The sequence below is a fragment of the Pituophis catenifer genome, unplaced genomic scaffold (genome assembly GCF_029215685.1).
Source record: "Pituophis catenifer annectens isolate HBS135680 unplaced genomic scaffold, rPitCat1.0.hap2 SCAF_7, whole genome shotgun sequence".
Lineage (NCBI taxonomy): Eukaryota > Metazoa > Chordata > Lepidosauria > Squamata > Colubridae > Pituophis > Pituophis catenifer.
Genome location: NW_027256887.1, coordinates 9,410,324 through 9,429,698, shown reverse-complemented (window position 1 = coordinate 9,429,698; position 19,375 = coordinate 9,410,324). Strand labels below are relative to the sequence as shown.

Genomic DNA, 19,375 nt, shown 5'->3' with positions numbered 1-19,375 from the left:
GTTTTTTCTATGGTGATAATTTTTGTATATATCGTTTTTTCTGTGTTTCACTTTTCTTCTTTATAGTGTAACTGCTATTCTAATAGCAAATCCTTCATAAAAGTTATTGCATGACATTCTTGATTAAATTATCTTTCCATTGATATATAATTTTATGGTACTACTCCCCCCAAAAAAGTGGTGTTATTAGCTAGTTTTAGAAAATACACTTTTCCCAAAAGGTTTCCACAATTTTGGTCACTACTGTACATGAACCATTAGCACTACTCAGGTAACCCTGAGGACACAATTAAACCTCCAAGTCCTTCAACGACTCTCTAAAAGGATGCTCCCTTCCATTCCCCACCATCCAGTCAGATTTGAGGAAGCTTCTTGCATGAGAAGTGAAACGTCTTCAAAGAAAAAACAAGAAAGACCACTTGCCTCCTGAAAAAAAACACTTTTGGGACAACCATGATCTGGATGACCAAGAATCTCTACAGACTTTTTGTCCTGTATAGAGTTGCGAGGATAAAACATTGGGGGTTTTGGCCTGAGGAAAAAATGCTTTATAAATGTAAATAATTGGGGGTGGGGAGCTCCTTCTGACCTGTTTTCGGAGATTTGGGCTGGGCGGTGATGCTGTTTTCTTTGAGTTCTGAGTTGGCGTAATATAGATCTTCCAGGTGGCCAGGCAGCCCTGAGGTTTCTCTGCTGCGTAGCTCCTCCACAAAGTCTACGGGGTGTAAAAATAGGCTTTTGCTATTCCATAGCAAACACGGCGATTTATTTATTTATTTATTTTCACTTCTTTGTTTTTAATTTTCCAACACGAGAGTGCAACAATTTCTCTGGAACCTTCTTCTCTCTTTCCCACCCTCCCTTTAATGGCCACAAATGGAAATGACCACTTCAGCTCAGCTTCTTTCTCTGTCATTTCCATCTTATCGGTTCGGTTCATTTTTTACGATTTTACGATTCAGTATTTACCTGAATTAGAGATGCTGCTGCAGGAATCTGCCGGTTGAAATGTTTCTGGCGCTGTTTCTGTTGGACTTTAAGGGCGAATCCTGATCCCAGAATCCCCTGAAAACCAAAGGAAACTATTTCTTTTAAAAAACAGTCTTTAATCATGACACAGTCTTCTTTTGTTCCTTTATCATTATCGGTTACTTTTTGCTTTTTGTTTGTTTTAAAACATTTTTGCACATTGCCTTCAGATGCTTTGTAGTTATGCAACTAGCAACTAGTATAAATAAAGAAATGAACAAGTCTTTATTTGAAGTTCATAAAAAGGGGACAGAGCTTTGGTTCGAATGTTTGTGGCCACCATCCCTGGTCTAAATCATCTTGCATAAGCCGATACTTTAGGCCAGGGGTCTCCAACCTTGGCAACTTTAAGACTTGTGGGCTTCAACTACCAGAATTCCTCAGCCAGCAAAGCTCAGCAAAGCTGGCTGAGGAATTCTGGGAGTTGAAGTCCACAAGTCTTAAAGTTGCCAAGTTTGAAGACCACTGCTTTAGGAAGATGAACAATCTTCAATATCAAAAAGTGTTGCCTTATTGCATCATATTTCAACTCATAAAGAATAGAACAATAGAGTTGGAAAGGACCTTGGAGGTCTTCTAGTCCAGCCCACTGCTCAACCAGGAGACCTGATACGATTCTGGGCAAAATGGCTGTCCAATTTCTTTTTGAATACCCCCAGTAATGGAACACTGGGACAAACCGTTCCATTGATTAATTATTCTCACTGTCAGGAAATTTCTTCTTAGCTCCAGGTTGGATCTCTCTTTGGTAACCTCCCATCCAGTGGTGGGATTCAAATAATTTACAACCGGTTCTCTCCCCTAATGATCGGCTGGGTGGATGGGGCCATGGGGGCGTGGCCAGAGGTGTGACAGGCAGGACTCAGCCTCCTGCACTCTTCTGGGAGCAAAAACGGGCTGTGGGGTGGGGGTGGGAATGACGTGCTACCTCCCCACTCCATTTTGGGCCTAGGAGGCCTCCCTGAAGCCTCCTGGGAGTGAAAACGGGCTGCTGGGGGGTGGGGGATGCTGCACTAACCCTGTGCCCCATTTTGGGCCTAGGAGGCCTCCCTGCACTTATCTGGGAGCCAAAATTGGGCGTGTGGGGACTCCTGGAAGGGGTGGGGTGGGGAGAGGTGGAGCCAGCCAGCAATTTAACTACTGGTTTGCCCGAACCGGCTGAATCCCACCACTGCTTCTGTCCATTACTTCTTTTCTTGCCCTCAGATGCTTTGGAGAATAGGTTAACCCTCTCTTCTCTGTGACAGCCCCTTAAAACTGGAAAACTGATATCATGTACCCCCAACTCCCTTAATTCATTGGACTAGACATACCTAGTTCCCTCAATTGTTCATTGTAGGGTTTAGTCTCCAGGGCCTTTATCACCTATGTTGCTCGTCTCTGAACTCTTTCTAGGTTCTCAGTATCTCTTTTAGTATCGTGGTGACCGAAACTGGATGCAGTACTCCAAGTATGGTCTCACCAGTGAAGTATAAAGCAGCACTATCACTTCACGTGATCTTGAAACTATCCCTCTAATGATGCAACCTAGGACCGCATCGGCTTTTTTGGCAGCTGCAGCACGCTGCTTGGCTCATACTTAATACTCATATACTCACTGCAGGCAGAGCAAAGAATGAGATTGCAAACACAGAGAAACAGGAGGCGATTGTCTTGCCGATCCATGTCTGTGGCACTTTATCCCCGTAGCCAATTGTTGTTACCGTCACCTACGCAGAGAGAGAAGAAACGGTATCATTTGCCTGGAATATATTTGGCAGTTCGAATCTCACTAGGCTAAAAGGTTGTGTCAGATGTAAATGCCTTATTCTCTAATGTGTAAATAATGTATATATGGAACATCAGGGGTTAACTTATTCTTTGGACTTTAATGTATTCATAATTTACCACTCCCATTCCTGGCTCCACCCCTTGTATATATAAGGAGCCATCCTCCCCATTTTCATTGCTTCTATCTTGAATATTCAGCGAATATAGAATGCCTATTATGATTAAAGAGAAATATATTTAAATCTCTAACTTCTATTATCTTTATTGAGTCTGATCCTGAAAATATTGCAACAAGCTGGTAGCAGAGGATGGTTAATTGACTCAATAAGTAATAAAAAATGTCCAAGAAAGATAGGCCCAACACCAGGGCCTACAGCAAAGAAATAGAAACTGATCAAGAGACAATCAACGAATCCACTAATGCGATTTCGAGAGAATCCGAAGAATACACCACTGAAGAAGAAGAACTGATGAGTGAAAATAACGACCAGGAAGAAATCGAGATAGAAAATAACGAACTCAGGTCAGAGATATTAAAGATACTAAAAAGCCAAAAGAATGATGAAAGCCTCATCGCGGACCTCCAGGAGATGCTGAGAAACAGCGGAGCAGCGAGAGAGAAAAACGTCATTAAAGAAAAACCCAAAGATCAAAAAACTGTGAGTGAAATGACTACTGAGAAAATAGTTGTAAAAAAGAAAAGATGTGACATCGCGCGAAATTTTGAATGGCAGCCATCTTGTTTTCAACGAACTTCAAAAGAGAGTGAAGCGGAGCCAATCAAAACGCTCAGTTCAAAATTTCTGGTGCGAAAAACGCTATCAGACGAAGAAAGTGAAAAAGAAGTCTCAAACTCTTCAGATGAACCAAAATCAGAAAGTGAAGACGATTTAACAAAGTCTCAAGTAAAGTCAGCAATGAAAACGCTTTTTGCTGCTTTTGGGCCAAGATTGAAAATTTCCAAGACATCAACAAAGAAGCAAGAAATCAAACCGACAACTCAAGACCTGCACGATCCCATCCTGACTTCGAAAACGACGACACCCGAGCCCAGAGAGCCATGCCGATTCCGTCCTACACCGCAGACAGAATCGAGTGCCAGCGCACACAAGAGAAAGAAAAGAACCGTCGCCATCACCAAAGCCCCAAAAACCGAGCCAGAGACCGACTCATCTGAAGAGGAGCGGATCGAGAGAGCTGAAATGGAGAGAACCTTCCACAACGGCGCCAAAGAAGAAATGAGCAACGCGCATGTGCAAAACTACGTAGACGGCCCCGAAAGACTTGAACTGGCCAGAGAACCGCGCAGACTCGTTACAAGCATCCCAATGCCGTTCTGTAATTTCCTGCACTTGAGAGACCACGGACTGCCTCAGGTTGTAAGTAATGGACAGAATAATGTAGGGAATTTACCCAGTGACTTCCCAAAACTTAGAGTTGATGGCATTAATTTACAAGAGTGGTACCAACAGCTTCAGGTTACTTTTATGAAAGAAAATTTACTATTCTTTATAACTAGTCCTCCAAGAAGACCTTGGACTTTAAAAATAGATTGTTTACATCATAGAGCATTTTTCTTAATAATTTCTAGCGTGTCTCCTGCAATGTATCATAGCATCAAACCAAACCTAACTGTATCAGAAATAATTCAATGCATGTTTAATCTATTTCACAGCGATAGCGTAGCCACAACCACAAGAATGTCTAAGGATTTCTTTTCTTCTAGAGTGAAACCAGGGGTTTCTATAAGTGAGCATTTGATAAATCTAAACAAAATAAGAGCAGAGCTGCAATTGAGGGGGGAAGTGATTTCAGATCAAACAATGAAAAGTGTTATTATCAATTCACTTGATCCATCATGGGATAACTTTATGTCACACTTAGATACCATTAATTTGGGATATTTATCAATAGAAAGTTTATCTAACAAATTGATAGCAGAAGACAATTCAAGAAAAAATCGTTTCAGTAACCAAACAGAACACAAATCTTTTAGGAAAGTAGTCTTTCAAGATAAATATAATGAGGCCTTTAGATGCCACAATTGTGGATCCAGGGAACACAGTAGAAGAGACTGTCCCAAAGTCCCAAGGGAAAGACATAGGCCAGAATACAGGAGCAAATACAATTACAGACAATCTTCCACAGATAGACACAAATATAGAAGTCCACCAAATTACAGAGAAAGTAGAGGGGGTAGAGAAAATTCAAAAGAGAGAAAATCTGGGTCACTAAATGGGCTAAATAAACAAGACAGCACCAGAACACAACAAGATGAGAACAATAATTGGCTTATTGATTCTGGTGCAACAAATCACACCACTAACAACAAAAGTATATTATCTTCATTTACAGAAGATAAGTTTGTGATAAAGGTAGCTAATCAAGAAAAGGTTCAAGTATTAGGCAGAGGAAATGTGACCTTGCCTGGTTTAGGGAAAATAGAGGGGGTATTATTAATTCCAGAAATACCTCACAACATACTGAGTGCCATAAAACTAAGCAGAGAATCTGACATCAATATAGTTTTCTCAAAGGGGAAAGCAACTATAGAAAAGAACAAAACAAATGTAGGCACTGTGATGATAAAAGGGGGTCTACCCTATCTGATAACCAAAGAAAGATGGTTACATAACATTGATTCAAATATGGAAGATTGTATTGAAGCAGATGATGAAAATGTCAGTAACAGTGACAATGATGAATGTAAAATAACTCATGATAACAAAAATACACACAATGAGAAGAAACCAAAAATAGGTAAACCAATTCATGATGAGTGTGCTCACATCTTACATAGGAAGTTAGGACATGCAAGCTTTCCTGTAGTACAAAAAATGACTGAACACGCAGAAGGTGTCAAAATAAAAAATTGTGAAAATTATTTGGAATGCTCAGTATGTAAATCCACCAAACTAAAAACCAGTCCCAGACCAAAAAAATCTAACAGATCAACCAACAATATTTTTGATTTGGTACATATGGACTTAGTTGGTCCATTAACTCCATCAATTACCTATAGAAAACGTTACTTCCTAACAATAGTGGATGATTACAGTCGCTATGGTTTTGTTTACACGTTAAAGCACAAGGATGAAACCTTTCAGAAATTTAAGGAATTCTACAAACGCATAGAAACACAACATAATATTAGAATAAAACAAATTATGACAGATAGGGGATGTGAATTCATGTCTAAAGAATTCTCCCAATGGTTAAAGGATAGAGGGATGCTACATTTCACGTCCAATCCATTTTCTGCATTTCAAAATGGGATTGCAGAGAGAAAGAATTCCACACTACAAACCATGATTAGATGCACATTAGAGGATGCTGGTTTAGGCAAACAATTTTGGTCAGAAGCCTTACATTATTCAAATTACACTCAAAATAGGACATGGTCCAGTATTGTGAATAAGACACCATATGAGGTGATGTACAATAGAAAACCCAAATTAGCACACATGCACATATTTGGGGTTACTGCAGACGTACACATACCTAAACAATTGAGGAGAAAGGGAGAAAACGTATCCAGGAGATTAAGATTCATGGGATACGAAACTGGAACCAAAGGGTACAGATTCATTGATAATAATAACAAATTTATAGTATCCAGAACAGCTGTGTTCCATGAGCAGGCCAATTGGTCTAAATTGCACCTTAATGAAATATTTCCTAATAAAAGCAAAGATAATATATCTTGCGAGGAAGGAACAACAGAAATTCAAAGTATTAACAAAAGTAAGAACAAAACCAAAACTTGGACAAACAGTCAGCATAAAATAAAGACAGACACATTAACAAAAAAGGAAGCTAGATTTTTGCATGACAACCATAGCAAACCTGAAAGAAATATTAGAAACAATAGAAACCAAATACCAAATAAATACAAAGATTACATAATGCATATGGATAGAGAACAAATAACACCTAATACATATGAGGAAGTATTGAAACTTCCCCGTGAAGAAAGAGAAAAATGGGAACTAGCTATGGAAAAAGAGATGGAAAGTTTACAAGGATTAAATGTATTCACACCTGCGATCGCACCTAAGGATAAAACAATTATAGGTACCAGGTGGATTTATAAAATTAAGAATTTAGAAGGAGGTAATACCTTATACAAGGCCAGACTAGTTGCACAAGGTTATGCACAAAAATATCCAGAAGACTATACTGACACATATTCACCAACAGTGAGAACAGAGAGTGTCAAAACAGTTCTTGTAGTAGCATCTGCACTCAATCTGGACGTGTTCCAATATGACATACAGACTGCATACTTACATGCAAAATTAGATAAGGAAATATATGTAAGAGCACCACACAGTCAATACACTAATAAGAACGAAATTTGGTTATTAAATAAGAGTCTGTATGGATTGAAGCAATCTGGAAAAAGATGGTACGATTGTTTGGTAAAAGTACTTAAAACCATGGATTTCAACGCCACTACTGCTGATAACTGTTTCTTTGTAAAAAAGAGTAATGATCATATTGAATTTGTATTAATTTATGTGGATGATATTTTATATATTGGAAAGCATAAAGAGAGCAGGGAAATCTTTGTAAATAAGTTAAACGAACACTTCTCATTGAAATCACTAGGTAGAGTGAACAAATACCTTGGTGTACAAATTAACAAAACAAAAAGGGGATTCAAACTTACTCAGAAAGATAAAATCATTGAACTCCTAAACAAATGTAACTTAAATAATGCCAAGACATGTGACACACCTATGCAAACTGATTTTCTCAGAAACATTGATGAATCTTCCCCTGAGTTTAAAGACAACACATTTTACAGATCAGTTATAGGTTCACTCCTTTATATATCCAATTGGACTAGGCCAGATATTGCATTACCTCTCAATTTATTGTCAAGATATGTTAGCAGACCAACCTTGTATCATTGGGAAGCTGTCAAAAGAATTTTAAGATATCTAAAAAGTACATTAGATTTTTGTTTAATATTGGAACCCAATAATGACAAAGAACCAAAAATTACTTGTTATGCTGATGCAGATTGGGCTGGTGATACATCATGCAGAAAGAGTACCTCTGGTTATGTTTTTCTATTGAACGATTGTCCAGTTTACTGGTATACTGGTAAACAAGAACTGGTAGCCACTTCTACCACAGAAGCGGAATATGTTTGCTTGTCTAAAGCTGCAAATAACCTTGTATGGTTCAATGATTTGATCACAGATATTTGGAAGAAACCTACTTTACCATTTATTATGCATGAAGACAATAAAGCGGCCATTGAAATATCTAGATCCGATGCAATTGGACAAAGGTCCAGGCATATTGATATAAAATTTAAGCACGTGAGACAACTATCTCAAGACGGATTCATCAAAGCAATACATTGTGATACTTCTGAACAATTAGCTGACATATTAACAAAACCCTTACCTTCTAAACAACACAAATATTTAACTTCTAAATTATATGTATTATATTGTCCTGAATCTGAATGTAACTGGTGTTGTATAACGAACCGGCATTTAGAGGGGGATTTGTCAGATGTAAATGCCTTATTCTCTAATGTGTAAATAATGTATATATGGAACATCAGGGGTTAACTTATTCTTTGGACTTTAATGTATTCATAATTTACCACTCCCATTCCTGGCTCCACCCCTTGTATATATAAGGAGCCATCCTCCCCATTTTCATTGCTTCTATCTTGAATATTCAGCGAATATAGAATGCCTATTATGATTAAAGAGAAATATATTTAAATCTCTAACTTCTATTATCTTTATTGAGTCTGATCCTGAAAATATTGCAACAGGTTGACTCAGCCTTCCAATGTCTGTGGTGGGATTCAGCCAGTTCGGGCCGGTTTGGGTGAACCAGTAGTTAAATTGCTGGTTGGCCCTGTCCCTCCCCACCCCATCCCTTCCAGGAGTCCCCATGTGCCCCATTTTGGCTCCCAGGAAAGTACAGGGAGGTCTACTAGGTCCAAAATTGGGTGCAGGGGGGAGCACCCGCCCGCAGCCCATTTTTGCTCCCAGGAGGCTGCAGGGAGGTCTACTAGACCCAAAACAGGGCATGGGGGACTTGGCACTTCCCCCCGCATCTCATTTTTGCTCCCAGGGGGGTGCAAGAGGCCAAGTGCTGCCTGTCACACACCCCTGGCCATGCCCACCATGGCCACACTCACCATGGCCATGCCCACCCAGCCAGTCATTAGGGCAGAGAACCAGTTGTTAAATTATTTGAACCCCATCACTGCCTGTTCTGCCCCAGCTCCGGATCCCAAGGAGTGTGACACACACAAAGCTCCAAAAACTCCATTTAATACAAACAGACCCCTTTCAAAATGCAGGCTTCCAGTGCAAATGTCCTTATCAGCCTGCTATGAATTACAGAGAATAAACAAAGTCCGACAAGGGTTGGCAACCAGCCCAGAAACCACGATGTAACAAGAAACTTACTCTCAAAATGCTCTGCGTAGTAATTAAACGTTGTTTCCAGCAGCGTGTGCTATCTGTGAGCGAACTTAAATAGGCTAAGGGAGTGGCCAATTAGCCCCAAGCCTTACTCTCGAGGAGACCTCCTAAGTAGCCACTCCTGCCTTTTGGCAGCCCTGCGTGCTCTAGCATTGAGAAGAGGCTCCTCCACTTCACTCTCTTCACTTGAAGGAGCCTCTGGAGGTTCTGAAGGCCCTGGCTGAGTCTCTGCCTCTGGCACCACACCCTCTTCAGCCTCCTCGCTGTCCGACTCAAGCGCCGGTTTCACAGGCTGCTGGCGCGACACCACACTAGCTTCCTCGTCATCGGGATCAGCCACAATCCATGCAGGCCGCTGGCGGGCCACAACACTGCCTTCAATCCTTCCAAGGTGGGTAAAATGAGGATCAGATTGTTAGGGGCAAGATGCTGACTCTGTACACCACTTAGAGAGGGTTGGAAAGCACTGTGAAGTGGCGTATAAGTTTAAGTACTATTATTATTGCTATTAGGATTTGATCTCCAATAACTACTTATGGCTGCCAAACTTGGACTCTGAAAAAGGAAGATAGGAGAAGGGTGGAGGCCTTTGAACTATGGTGCTGGAGGAGACTATTACACATCCCATGGACCGTAAAAATAACAAACAATAACAAACAAACAAAAAATAACAAACAAAGAAGTCCTAGACTCAGCCTTACCAAAAATATCACTTGAAGCCAAGATTGCCAAACAGAAGTTGTCACATTTTGGTCATGTCATGAGAGCTGACTCACTCAAAGAATCAGAATAACAATAGAAATTGGCCATAAAACAATTGTAATTTATATTTGCCAAACCCATGAGTGGTTATTATAAAGAATGAGTTAAAGATTTGTCTATTCATCCTTTTCCAATAGCAGGCACATAACCGCTCTTAAGAAACTCGCATAGTTTTTGAAGGTGGAAATTATTTTTAGTTACAACAACTGTAGCAATCGTTCTATTTTCCCTGTTAATCTCATTAGACTGAATCATCCTTGTGTAATGGAATCATAATTCTTATTGCAAAGTTTTCAGACCTAAGTATAGAACTGAATGATTTTTGGAAATATTTTCTTTTAATCTTCCTTCACTCCTGACGCTATTTAATACGGACTCCTCTGGTGTTTATTTTTCCATTTTAAAGTAATCGACTTCTCACTTTTGAAGGTTTTAATTCAGGGAGAACAATTTCTCAGGAAAGCACATTAGGGATGTGCAGTTATTCAGGTCCAAAGTGGAGATATACTAGCCGCCTTATTCAGAAGAAGCCTCATCTGAGCTAAAGAATCAGAGAATCATAGTGCTGGAAGTGACCTTGGAGTCCAGTTTCTAGCCTGATTACATAACCGCTAAATTAAACTGGCTCTCGTTTCTATAAAATCTCCCTCTTTAATCAAGTTTCCAGGGACCACACAGCTGCCGCATCGAGGGCTGGGCTTCAAAAATTTTAGCAAGGAGTTCTCTTCCTGGTTGCTGGGTGGGCGTGGCCATGATGGGCGTGACCTAGTTGGCCTCCTGCACCATGGTGGGGGGGAGGGGGCTTTTTTCCTCCCTGGGCTCCGAAGGCTTTCCTTGAGCCTCCAGGAGGGCAAAAACAGCCTCCCCAGGCTCCGGAGGCCCTCTGGAGGCCAAAAATGGGCCTGAACCTTTGGTAGGCCCATTTTTCATCTCCGCGTGCATCCTGCACTTACCTGCATCCAAAATGGGCCACGTGGGGACTCCTGGGAGGGGTGGGGCAGGGTGGACGGGGCCAGCCAGGAGTGGGATTTGGGGGTTCTCCGAACTGTACAGAATCTTAGCTAGAGGTTCTCCCGAACTCCTGCAAACCCCAAGCAGCCCACCCCTGTTCTTATGATATCCAGAGAACTAGACTTACCACTCCCCACCACAGAGCATCAGCATAGCTGGAGAACCCAGTCTGTCCCTTTTCATCCACAGCATCTTTCTCAGCAAGGTAGACAAAATAGGATGAGAAGATTAGGCCCAAGAATCCAATGTACAGGGTAGTTATGAGTTCCTAAGGAAAACAACAATGAATTTTTTTTTAAAATTTGATTTATATGCCGCCCTTCCTCGGAGACTCAGGGCAGCTTACAATGTGCTCAGCAATAGCCTTCATCCTTTTGTATATTTATACAAAGTCAGCTTATTGCCCCCACAACTGGGTCCTCAATTTATCTACCTTAGAAAGGATGGAAGGCTGAGTCAACCTTGAGCCTGGTGAGATTCGAACCTGCAGTAATTGCAGGCAGCTGGTCTTAATAACAGGGTGCTTTAGACCACTGTACTACCAAGGCTCATTTCTTAGAGTCAGCCTGTTATCCCACAACAGTCTGGGTCCTCATTTTACCAACCTCGGAAGGATGGAAGGCTGAGTCAACCTTGAACTGGTGAGAATCGAACTGCCGGCAGTGGATAAAATTAGCTTGCAATACCGCATTCTAACCACTGAGCCACCCCAGCTCTTAATTTTATTGATGAAATTGTACACTGCCCAGGGTCCCTCTCTGGTTAAGAAACATGAAATATAAATAAACACAACATTCCATGTGTATAATACTTTTAAATAATATCATTCATATTTAATGTTCTTGTTTCTTGACCTTCTATATATAAAAAACCGATTGCATAATTTTCATGCAACGGATATCTCCCAGTGAACCACAATACAGGTAGTCCTCGAATTACAACCTGCCTATTACAATCATAAATTGTCATAGTCATAAAATGGGTTGGTCAGAGGACCAATCTGACTTTCTAACATTTTTACAGTAGTCATTGTGTGAATGTAGTGGTCGTAAGTGCGAACCCATTGTTCGCTAGGGCACGGTTTTGCCAAAACCCAGAAATAAGTGCCAGGTTTTGGAAAAAAATGTGGTCCGTGACCATGGGATGTTGCAAACAGCCATAAATGCAGCTGTATTGACCTGAAGTATAGTCATTTGACTGTAAGGGTGTGTCTTGGAACTTCAGATCTGGTCGTAAGTCTTCTTTTTCAGATAGGCTGTAACTCGGTTGTAAGTCAAGAAATACCTGTGAAAATTTATTCAACGACTGTCAAATTAGACTATAGCTAAGACAAATCATAAACAATAGTATGCCTTTTAGGAGCCACATTATATAAATTGGGCTTCAGTCCCAAGGATACTACATCTCCATAACGAGTTCTTCTTCCCTCCTGTTTTTGCCATACGGTACTTGATGTGCTGGAGAAGACTCCTGCGAGTCCCTTGGACTGCAAGGCGATCAAACCGGTCAGTCCTAGAGGAGATCAACCCTGACTGCTCTTTAGAAGGCCAGATCCGGAAGATGAAACTCAAATACTTTGGCCACCTAATGAGAAGGAAGGACTCACTGGGGAAGAGCCTAATGCTGGGAAAGATTGAGGGCAAAAGAAGAAGGGGACGGCAGAGAACGAGGTGGCTGGATGGAATCACTGAAGCAGTCGGCGTGGGCTTAAATGGACTCCAGGGGATGGTAGAGGACAGGAAGGCCTGGAGGAACATTGTCCATGGGGTCGCGATGGGTCGGACATGACTTCGCAACTAACAACTACAACATATATATGTTGACGAAGCTGATGAAGGGAGGAGAACTTGTGGCTCAGAAGGTTAATTCAACTGCCTAACATGCAGGAAGCCCAAGTTCGAATCCAAGTAAGGGTATGGATAGCTGATGAAAGCTAAACAGCTTGAAATAGATCTATACTAGTCTCCCTTTATTTCTTTATCAGCAAAATATAAATTTGATATATATATGTACATGTATATGTATATGTATATATAATATTCTGCTCACATACGGTATATCAACGTTCTGACTGATGAACCCAACCAAAATAAACACCTTTGAGATTTTTGAAAGGTTGAGTACAAATATATTGAGTACATCATTTCATCACTCAAGAAGGCAAAACCAGTTCTGATTATTTCCCATACTAACCCATATAGTTGCAATATGAAATTCCCCCTCCCCCTATTAGTATAGGTCACATTATCCAATTGAGTGCCATTATTTTGTTATGAGGAAAGTCTCTAGGCTTGGCAGACACCTGCCGATGTGTCCTTGGCTCTCACGGCTCTTCTGCTTGAAGTCTGGAGCCTGCATTCCATCTCACCCTTCCCTCTCCCCTTAGCTCTTTGGCAAGTTGAAAAGCGATAGTGTTTGCAACAGCAGAAGCGTGCTTCACATTTCACATGGTACCTGACGATGTATGAATACCACAGACCCCAAGAGTCTCCAAGTCCCACCTTGTCGGTCTACATGAAGCATGCGAAGGATCTGCAGAAACCGGATTCCCCTTAAAAGAAACATTGGAAGAGAAAATGTAGAGTGAAGATCGAAACTAGTGTTTTTTATGTGTCAAGGTCTGGAATTAAGAGTGATGGGGAGGCTGGCACTTAAGATAACTTTCATTGTCTTTTTTTTTTTTTTTACTGTGAGCCCACTGGCCCACATTAATGAAAATGAAATTCTCATGCCAGCTCTTCAAAAGAAAGTGTATTTCTAACCAAACACATACATAACACATGCAATATACATACATAAAATATACCTGCACCATACATACCTCTACCTCTACCTCCCTCCCTATCTATCTACCTACCCTGTTTCCCTGAAAAAAAGACGCAGCCGGAAAATAAGTCCCAGCATGATTTTTCAGGATGCTCGTAATATAAGCCCTACCCCCAAAATAAGCCCCAGTTAAGACTGTCAGCCAGATGGATGCATTTAGTACCGTATTTCTCCAAAAACAAGACCTAACCAGAAAATAAGCCCTAATGTGTCTTTTAGAGCAAAAATTAATATAAGACCCAGTCTTATTTTCGGGGAAACACGGTATCTGTCTGTCTGTCTGTCTGTCTGTCTGTCTGTCTGTCTGTCTGCCTGTCTGCCTGCCTGCCTACCTGCCTCGGCCTTTCGCACATGTGCTTTGCTGGTGCGGGCACCTTCCGTGCATGTGGCTAGCCTCAAAAACGTGCCTAAATAGGATGGCATAGAGCCAGGGCAGGTAGGCGGGGCTACCCATGATTTCCGCTACCGGTTCCTGCGAACCAGTCCAGTTCGGAGGTGGTATTCACCTCTGGATCACATGATCCCAGGACAGTGAAACTGTCATAAATATATGACAGGTACCAAGTGTCCGAATTTTGATCATGTGACTATGGGGTTGCTGCAATGTTTGTTAAGTGTAACTGGTCATAAGTCACTTTTTTTCAGTACCATTGTAATACTTCAGTCACTAAACAAATTGTTATAAGTTGAGGACTACCTGTATTTCAATCAATATTCATTGAAATTCATTAACCCTACTTCTTCTAACTTTACAGTACATCTTAAATAAGCTGAATTCTATTGCATTCAAATTAATTTCGTATTTGCAATAGTGGCATTCAGCCGGTTCAGACCGGTTCGAACGAATCCGTTGTGGCAACTGTGGGTGGGCCTGCCCACCCGTTCCGGCATAATGCCGTCCTATTTAGCCACGTTTTCGAGGCTGGGCACATGCGTGGAAGGCACGCATGCACGGCAAACCAGTGGTAAGAATATGTGAAACCCACCGCTGGTGAACATCTGTAGTTCGGGTATAGGACGAGGGTGAAGGTTAGTTCTCCAATCTTGTGGGTTGGTTTCCGAACGTTTTGTTACCAGGCTAGGTAACATCTTCAGCGGAGTTTAGGAGATGTGAGTATCAGTGTTCTTCTGTTTATAAGGGCTTCAGGTGTGGGTGTGTCAAGTGAGGGCCTTGTGATGGGTGTTGTGGCCCGCCAGTGGCCTGTGCAGATTGTTGCTGATCCCGACGACGAGGAGGCTGGTGTGGTGTCGCGCCAGCAGCCTGCACAGCCGGCGCTCGCATTGGACAGCGAGGAGGCTGAAGAGGATGTGGTGCCAGAGGCAGAGACTCAGCTAGGGCCTTCAGAACCTCCAGAGGCTCCTTCAAGTGAAGAGGATAAAGTGGAGGAGTCTCTTCTCAATGCTCGAGCACGCAGGGTTGCCAAAAGGCAGGAGTGGTTATTCAGGAGGAGGAGGTCTCCTCGAGAGTAAGGCTTGGGGCTAATTGGCCACTCCCTTAGCCTATTTAAGTTCGCACACAGCTTGTAATCGTTGCAGGAAACAACGCATGTTCGCTCGCTGGTCATTGAGTTTGAATTTTCTCTGCAAACCTGGCTTCTGGGCTTTCTGCCAACTCTCGTAAGACTTTATCTTATCTGTGGACTTTCTGGCAGGTTGTTAAGGAGGTTTTAATTAACAGCCTGCATTTGTAGAAAACTATGTTTGGAAGTAAATTGAGCTTTGCTCATAGTTTGTGTATGCTACATTCCTCCCCTAAACTCTCCGGTGAAAATGTTACCTAGCCTAGTAATGAAACATTTGGAAACCAACCCACAAGCTCGGAGAACGAATCTTCACCCTCAATTTAGTATTTCTCCTAAAATGCAGATAAGGAAGAGAGAGAAGCAGATTCTTACACAATGGTGCTATTGCTTCTTTTGATAATGATTCATTCCTTGCACGAGACTGCATACTTCTGGCTTCCTTGCCAATGGCATTTGAGTCAAAACCCCGACAGCAGCTCACAACCAAGGAAACCAAATTTTTAGCGCCCGTACAGATAGGTTTATTGCAAGGGGGAAAAAAATGTGAAACTTTTTGGAATTCGTGAAAAAAATGCGAATTCCAAAACCTTGGAAAGTAAATCATATTATCTTGTCTCTTCTTCACCTATAAAGGTATTAAGCAGGGCTTCTTAATTGCTGTTGATCTTCTTTCTATCTAATAATGTCTCAGAAGGATAGGAATAGCTTATCTCAAACCAAGATCACGTGAAGTGTTAATACCCCTCTATACTGCCTTGGTAAGGCCACACTTGGAATTCTGCATTCAGTTTTGGTTGCCACGATGTAAGAAAGATGTGGAGACTCTAGAAAGAGTGCAGAGAAGAGCAACAAAGATGATTATGGGAATGGAGGCTAAAACAGATGAAGAACGGTTGCAGGAACTGAGTATGTCTAGTTTAATGAAAAGAAGGACTAGGGGAGACATGATAGCAGTGTTCCAATATCTCAGGGGCTGCCACAAAGAAGGGGGAGTCAAGCTATTCTCCAAAGCACCTGAAGGCAGGACAAGAAGCAACGGGTGGAAACTAATCAAGGAGAGAAACAACCTAGAACTAAAGAGAAATTTCCTGACAGTGAGAACAATTAATCAGTGGAACGACTTGCCTCCAGAAGTTGTGAATGCTCCAACACTGGAAGTTTTTAAGAAGAGGTTGGATAACCATTTGTCTGAAGTGGTGTTGTTCTGTCCCCATCTCCACACACACACACACACACACACAGCCAGCCGAGGGTTAAAGGAAGCACTTGGCACGCACAGTTAGTTTATCAGAAACTTGGCAGCAATACGAGCACCGATTGCCAAGTACTTTTACTTCAATAAACGGAATATCCCTTCACCAGATAAACAGAAATATACCACAGTTTGTAAATGTCCAGTTCAAAACAAGAAACCTTCGGCAGATTTAAGCGTTGTTCAAAGTGACTAGCCAGAGTTAGTTTTTGTCCGTCACAGAGTCTTAAATGGCCACCACACTCTCTTATATAGTCTCTGGGGTGTGGTCCAGTGACTCAGCCTAATCCCTGGCATGCCTCCTCAACTGCTGCAACCGTTTATCACGCCTTCGTTGGCGTGGATCCAGGAATGACAGATTGCCTCCATCACTCTCATCGGAGACACCTGGCTCCTGGCTAATCTCCTCTTCCTCGGCCGGCACTTGAGGCAGAGCCAGAGGGGAGGGGCCTGGAGAGGGAGGCCTGGCCGACTCCTCTTCTTCATGTTCGGAGCCTTCTCCCTCTGATGAGATAGGCTAGGAGGGCGGGGCCACAACAGGTGTAGGGTTTCCTGCCTAAGCAGGGGGTTGGACTAGAAGACCTCCAAGGTTCCTTCCAACTGTTATTTTAAATATTTCTAAATATTCAAATCCGTCCTTTGATAGTTTTACATACATTTTTAAAAAAATCACAACAATTATGGTAGCGGCAATAAAAACATATGCATACAGGCAGGATGCAAAGCTGTGAAGCCGGATATTGTTAAATAATTTATCAAAATTGTTTCAACATACCTTATTGCAGAGGTAGCAAACACTTGTCCATTTGATCCCACGCTCAGAACAATAATGGAAGCTATCACAACTATGAGATCTGTTGATAAAGCACATGAAGTATTTCAACATCTGCTTAACACCGTTTTTGAAAAGAAACCTTCCACAAAACAGGGCTTGATACTATGTAAAGTTTACACGGGTTTTGAATTAGCCATCTCAGCTTAGAGATATTACCTCAGCTACTCCAGTGCAGTATTTTATTATTTACTAGCTGATAACCCGGCATTGCCCGGATATTTATTTATCCCAATCCTATATTGTATGCAGCTGCCTCAACCACTGTGGTGAGAATTAGAGACCTCATTGCCCTGGCCAACAGGCTGGGAAGAATTCTACAGGGAACAGCCTTTGAGGTGATTATCTGCATTAGCAGGCACCTCCCCTGACAACTTGTCCTCTTTGCTTAAAGCTGAGGGCCTAGGGTGTTTTCTTTTTAAGAACCAATCTCCCTTACCAGAGGGAGTCCCCTTGTGGAGTACTGTGAAGCCGTTACCATGGCAACGCCACTGTGCTGTACAGTGGAAGCCATTTTAAGGCACAACAGGCTGTATCTTAACAGTACTTGAATCCAAATTGCACACTATCACTGTCAAAAGTACTGTGATTTGACACTATAGATATAATTCATTCCTTTTCATTTCAGTGGCCCAGGTGATTCAGAGTTATGCTGGAACACACAAACAGAGACACACAGACACACCCACCCACCGAGGGGTATTAGGGGTGTCTTACCCCCACAGTATTTTTTTTCCAGAGTGTAAGTCATCTGTGTATCAAGTTTGCTCGAGGTGTTCCAGAGTTATGCTGAAACATACACAACGCCTCTGATTTTACATCCGTTTATACATCTTGGTAAGAAAGCAATATCATTAAACAGTGGGCAACATGGTCATCTCCATTGCACAAAGAAGAAAACTTTCTTACGCCTTCTGGAAAATTCATACAATAATGATAAATAGAGGTGAAGCAAGAATGGTTATGACTAGCAATAACATCCCTCGTTTCTGAATGTCTTTGCAGTTCTTGATACTCTAGATCTGTGATTCCCAACCTCAACAACTTTTAAAATGTATAGACTTCAACTCCCAGAATTTCCCAGCCAGCATCTGTGGACTTCAGTTCCCAGAATTCCCTTGCTGATATTTGTGGACTTCAACACCCAGAATTCCCAGCCAATATGCTTGTCTAAGGAATTCTGGGAGATGAAGTTCACACATGTTGCTGTTGCTGAGGTTAAGAAACATTCAGCATTAGGCAATTGGAACATTATTTTAAAGTAAGGCTCACCTATTATCGATATTGGCTTCCTGGCAAAACGCATTCGTCCTTTGATACCAACATATTTGCTTCTGCAACCTGCAGACCAGAGCCTCACCACATATTCAGCACCAAAAAACACCACCAAGACTATTTCCTAAAATCGGAAACAATGATGCTTATTTTTAACATTCTTTTAAAAAATGCATTTACATCAACCATTCAGAAAGCATTTTATATTAAAAAAAAAAGTGGTACAATGCCAGGGGCAGCCCCTTGCCTCCTTGCCAGCCCCAAGACACCATCTTCCACACCTGTTCTTGGCACATTGAAGGACACACCTCTCTCCCAACAATTCCTAGAGCAGTGATGGCTAACCTTTTTGCCATCGCATGCCAAAAGTATGGGGGGGAACGCAGGGGGGTCACGCCCACGTGTGCCGACACCTATAATTCAATGCCCTCCCATGGCCCCCCATGCATGCCCGCGTGACCCCCCCCCCTGCGCTCCCCCCGCTTTTGGCACGCGATGGCAAAAAGGTTACCAATGGGCCTGATAGGCCTGTTTTTTGCCCTCCCCAGGCTCCAAAGGCTTTTTTGGAGCCTGGGGAGGACAAAAACGGCCTTCCCTACTCCCCCAGAGGCCTTCCACAGGCCAAAAACAG

General features: G+C 42.0%; 1 protein-coding gene across 1 annotated transcript in view; it reads right to left on the bottom strand.

The window, feature by feature from the left end:
- The window catches only part of LOC139319581 (potassium voltage-gated channel subfamily KQT member 1-like), a 173,552-nt gene that overhangs the window by 137,816 nt on the left and 16,361 nt on the right, over positions 1-19,375 (bottom strand). The window contains exons 3-9 of the mRNA XM_070947484.1: positions 18,742-18,868; positions 17,413-17,491; positions 13,491-13,587; positions 11,164-11,304; positions 2,628-2,738; positions 970-1,065; positions 579-715 (exon numbers count right to left, since the gene is read on the bottom strand). Of these exons, the coding sequence (XP_070803585.1) occupies positions 579-715; positions 970-1,065; positions 2,628-2,738; positions 11,164-11,304; positions 13,491-13,587; positions 17,413-17,491; positions 18,742-18,868 (788 nt within the window). The remainder of the gene's footprint in view (positions 1-578; positions 716-969; positions 1,066-2,627; positions 2,739-11,163; positions 11,305-13,490; positions 13,588-17,412; positions 17,492-18,741; positions 18,869-19,375) is intronic.